Source organism: Zingiber officinale, chromosome 7A (genome assembly GCF_018446385.1).
Source record: "Zingiber officinale cultivar Zhangliang chromosome 7A, Zo_v1.1, whole genome shotgun sequence".
Taxonomy (NCBI): domain Eukaryota; kingdom Viridiplantae; phylum Streptophyta; class Magnoliopsida; order Zingiberales; family Zingiberaceae; genus Zingiber; species Zingiber officinale.
Window position 1 is genome coordinate 121,537,484 of NC_055998.1, and position 4,815 is coordinate 121,542,298.

At 38.4% G+C, this 4,815-nt stretch overlaps 1 protein-coding gene across 1 annotated transcript; it reads right to left on the reverse strand.

The window, feature by feature from the left end:
* Positions 1-2,087: 2,087 nt before the first annotated feature.
* LOC122000436 (protein HEADING DATE 3A-like) lies at positions 2,088-3,042 on the reverse strand. The gene is made up of 4 exons (XM_042554836.1): positions 2,812-3,042; positions 2,671-2,732; positions 2,551-2,591; positions 2,088-2,492 (listed from the first exon to the last, which is right to left on the reverse strand). Exons 1-4 carry the CDS (start codon positions 3,007-3,009, stop codon positions 2,263-2,265), a joined length of 531 nt encoding a protein of 176 aa, XP_042410770.1. The 5' UTR covers positions 3,010-3,042; the 3' UTR covers positions 2,088-2,262.
* Between the last annotated feature and the right edge of the window lie 1,773 nt (positions 3,043-4,815).

Below are 4,815 nucleotides of genomic sequence, written 5' to 3' on the forward strand. Positions count from 1 at the left end.
TCTTAGATGCTTATGGTTCTCCTAAGGGGTTGATACTTGACAATGTGAAGATTCTTGAAGATGGCTCGTATTTGGCCGACACAGGGCAGGTGGCGGCAAGAGGCACAATCTAGCTGTGTCAATGGCTATGGGCACAAGCATGACCTTGCCAGAAGGTACGACCTATCCGTATTAACCATTGTGGGTACCAACACGACCTAGTCGTTAGAGTTGTTAGACGAGCAAACCCATGGCGGGGCAGGTTGGTCTATGGCAAACCAGTCATTTGGCGGGGCGAGGCGGGTCGACCCGTCATCTTCGCGGATTGGAAAATCTCAAACTCAACCCAATCCAAAGCGAGTTATGGGTTAAGCGGGTCAACCCACGGGCTCATTAAATTTAAAAAAAAAAAATCATATCTTCAATATTTTACTTCGGAAAGGTTTCATTAATCAAATGTACCTGGAAACAGATATTTTAAATATAAATTGACACAAATAAATATTCATGTTTGCTAAATAGTATTATTTTTATTTCAAAATTATAACAAAGAAAGATAGTAAATTTACATAAAAGTTTATTTATATGTGTTTCTCAGCCCATGGGCCAACTCAAGTCATGTGGCCCGACCGATGCAGGTTGCGAGCCTAGGCGGGTTGGCGTGCAGTGGAGTTAGGTTGATAAAATTCTAACTCAACCTACTTAAATTGTTTAGCAGGATAGATTAACCTGATGGGTCTAACTTAAATTGACGACTCAACTAGTCATGTCAGTCGATGTGAGCACGAGCACAACCGTGCCAGGAGGCATGACCACTGTGGGCATTGAAACGACTGTCAGTCGTGTCAAGATGCATGACCTAATCGTGTCAGTTGCTGTGGACATGACTATGCCATCGAACAAGGCCTAGCCGTGTCTGAATCTAGAGGAGCGAGCAGACCCATAGCACAAGCGTGCCCAAGGACATGACTTGGCCGTGCCTTGTGCTGAAAGCGTCGAGAGTTGCACGACGTTGCCGTGCCTTGTGCTGAAAGCGTCAAGAGTTGCAGATTTTTAGGTTTATTTGATATTTTTTAATTCAAAATAAAATGTATAATTTGGACGGTACATATAACATCATTATAACTTTATATTTAATTTAATAGAGAGTTGTTAACTTTTGTGGAATAAGCACGTAGTCAAAAATCATGATACTTTCTTATCATCTTCTCTCCTCTCTTAATTTTTCTTACTCTACAATTTCTCTTAGGACGATTCTTGTCATTTATTACGACACAATCGCAACAGATTCCCTTACCTGGAATCTAATTTCCTCTCCGACTAATAACAAGCAAAAGATGTCGTCATTGATTGAATGCGGTATGGATTATGGATTCCTTCCCAGGAATACACTTTCATATCTTCTTCGCAGCCATAAGTCGAGCATATATCTTCAGAACTATCTTTACCACGTGCCCATCAACAGTTACAGTAATGGTCCCATATATATATATATATCCGCTGATTCGCATGTACGCACAGTAGGTTATCATTTCGGATTCTCTGTTTTTGTCTTCACGCAGAACCTCGAAAATGTATTTGCATGTCAAATAGAGCACTTAATGATTAATAAAGGATTCTTTGTTTTTGTCTTCGCATAACCTCAAAAAAATATATACTGAATTTGCAGGTCAAATAGAGCACATAATGCTTAATCAAAGCTTTTTATATTTACTGAATACATACTACATCAATTAAATAAATAAATTTAAATAATTCATTAAATTAAATAAATAAGTTTAAATCCAACTAGTTAATATTCATGAATAATATTTATAATCAATATTTATGAATAATATTAGTGAGTACTATATTTATTAATAAAATTCTTATAAACTTATTAAATAAATTAAAAATTTTAAATAAATAAATAAATTTAAATTATCAAATTAATAATCAACCAAACTTTGATAATATCTAAATGAATAAGTTCAAATCAAATTTGAATTGAGAGTTTGATAATATTTAAACGTATCAAAAATAAATCAAGTCAAATTTGAAACATTTTAAACTGTATTTGCTTTCAAAATTTAGTTTAACTTCACTTAATTTAGCTTAAATTGCCTTGATTACAGTCTGTACATATGTCTTAGCTATGCCTGTGTTAATTAACATTAGTGCAACTACATGCACTCGCTCTCGAGCTTTATCTATTCTATGATTTATCAACTACATGCTCCGCGCCTGAGGGGCACGGTCCCCGGCAGCCCTGTAGGGCTATAGATATATATATGTACACACACACTACGGGTACATCCTCCGCCCGCCGCAGCCGGACTCCCTCTGGCAGTTGAAGTAAACAGCGGCCACCGGCAGGCCGAGGTTGTACGTCTGGGCGAAGTCCTTGGTGGTGAAGTTTTGACGCCAGCCCGGCGCGTACACCGTCTCGCGACCCAGTTGCTGGAACAACACGAACACCATCCGATGGATCCCCATTGTTGGCCGTGGAGACTCGTAACACACCAACTCTCTTCCTAAATAAACAGTTAGTCAGAGGAGATCAGAAACCAAGATCTGATATATATTACTCACCAAAGGTTGCTCCTGTGGTGCCAGGGATGTCAGTTACCAGCCTGCATGATTAGATCACCATTATATATAGCTCGATCAGCATGTTAATTATAGTTTTAAAGAAGTTTGATTAATATTTACCAGTGGAGGTACTCCTTCAGGCGTGGATCGCTAGGGCTCGGAGCATCAGGGTCTACCATCACCTGCATGCATGCGTCTGTCTACCCTTAATTACTCTGTGTTATAATATATATGTAACAGACATATGAGTTAATTAATTACGAGTGTGTAAAAGGTTCTGAGGTCATCGCCACCGATGTCAATCCTTGGCTGATTGGCCACCTCGAACGGCTTGAATTCGCATCCGTTGGTGACCTCTTTCCTTCCGTAGTTCACCCGGAAAGTGACTCGCCTAATGAAGGGCTCAAGAACATCGCCGATCACCCTCCCTACCTCCAACGTGTTCCTCTCTCTGCTCATGCCTGCAGTACTGAACACTAATTGCTACAGACTGAATGCAAATAGGTCTGTGTGAAGATCTTGTTTGGTCATCAAGCACTATATATAGTAACACGATTCATGATACAATTAATGAATCGTGTTTGCTTTATGCAAAGGCTTAAAGTGATATATGAAGTGTGTGTGTTTGTATTTTGTTCTCCACCAAGTGTCCAAGTTGAAGCTGTCATGTGTCTCCTCTCTCATTCTTCTTTCTATCGCCTCACTCGATGCTCTACTTTGCACTCGGTCAACTTAGAAAACAAAAAGAAACAAAAAAAAAAAAAATTATGCTTTGCTTTATAGTTTAAGTGTTTAGTTTTTGGCTGATGATTAATTACATGAGTAATTAATTAGTTATCAACTAAGCCGATATAAGTTTGAGGCATGCATATATATGATACAAGAATATGATGGAGAATAGGTATACTTTTCTTTTTGGTGTACGACGGAGAGATGAAAGGAGAGTTGATGTTGCCAACAGAGGCTTTAAAGGAACGCGGCATATAAAGACTTTAAATGAGTGGCGCATGGAGACTGATAGGATTAGCACCTGCAAAAGTATTTTATATTGTAAACAAACATATTCATTATTTTCATGTTGCAGTGAAATTAGCAGAAATGGATAGATGTCTTTTACTGAAATAGTAAATTAAGGAAACTTTAGAGCTGATCAAGAGATAATCTAAGGTTTTGGAAAGGTCGGATTAATGGAAGGTCAGGCCACACACGCATGCAGAGGCTTTTGGCACAACCTTGGACACAAACAAAAGTAAAGTCGACGTTCAATTTTTTGTCGCCATGTCAGTGATGTAATCATCATGTTTTTTGGATTTGCTTATAGATTGATGATCAATTCACAATAACTGAATACCCGGTTTAAAAAAAAACTCAATGTTTTTTTTTAATCCAAAAGGTTAAAGGCCACGAAAGTCAACATTAATATGCTAATCAGATACTAAATCTTGTGTATATCTTTGTAAACTCCTAGATTTGTAAACTTCTTGACGTAATTAGAATAAGAATAATTCTTTTACGAAAAATCATTACATATCAAATCTTACATGCATCTTTATTCGTTAAGAATTAATAAATAAATATGTGAAAGCTGTTAGAAATTAAACTTGATTTTGGATTATGGATTAAAATAGATTGGATTAAACAAATAAGTTTATGATCTAGAATAGCCATTTGAAAGCCCCACGAGTTAGCATAGTTGGTATTTGCATGAGTAGTTTAATTTGGTCAATTCTCAGTGGATATAAAATGCTTTGTTGGTATCTGATCTCCCATACAAATGACCGTTGTGTTAAGATAAATACCCCATGATTTATCCCCTTTTAGAAAATGTCGAGCCGCCTTGGAGGAGATGTTAAAGTGAGGGGTTTGTAGGATAAATAATCTGTCGGAGATATTTGGAATTAACTGAATTTAAATACTCGAATTAAATTCATTAAGTGGTACCGTTCACCCAAAAATCCCTTCGGGGGTTTCTGATAAGGGGTCGTTTCGGCGGTGATGTCGGTCACTATAAAAAGTTTACCCATACAGTTTTTTTTTTGCCCGTGATTTACCTCCTCCGTGTTGACCCTGGGACGGGTTGGCGGGGGCGCTGGGGGCGAGCGTATTCGCCTTTTGCCACCAAGATGACCTGAGCTAATAATGTCTGACTGGCAGCAGGGGTTGATTTTTGCTAATTGCTGAGTGAACTCCGAGCCTCGAGTCTGAGCAGCAGAGTCCGAGCGGACTGAAGGGCCAAGCGGACAAGCAGTAGATTGGTCGACTGGA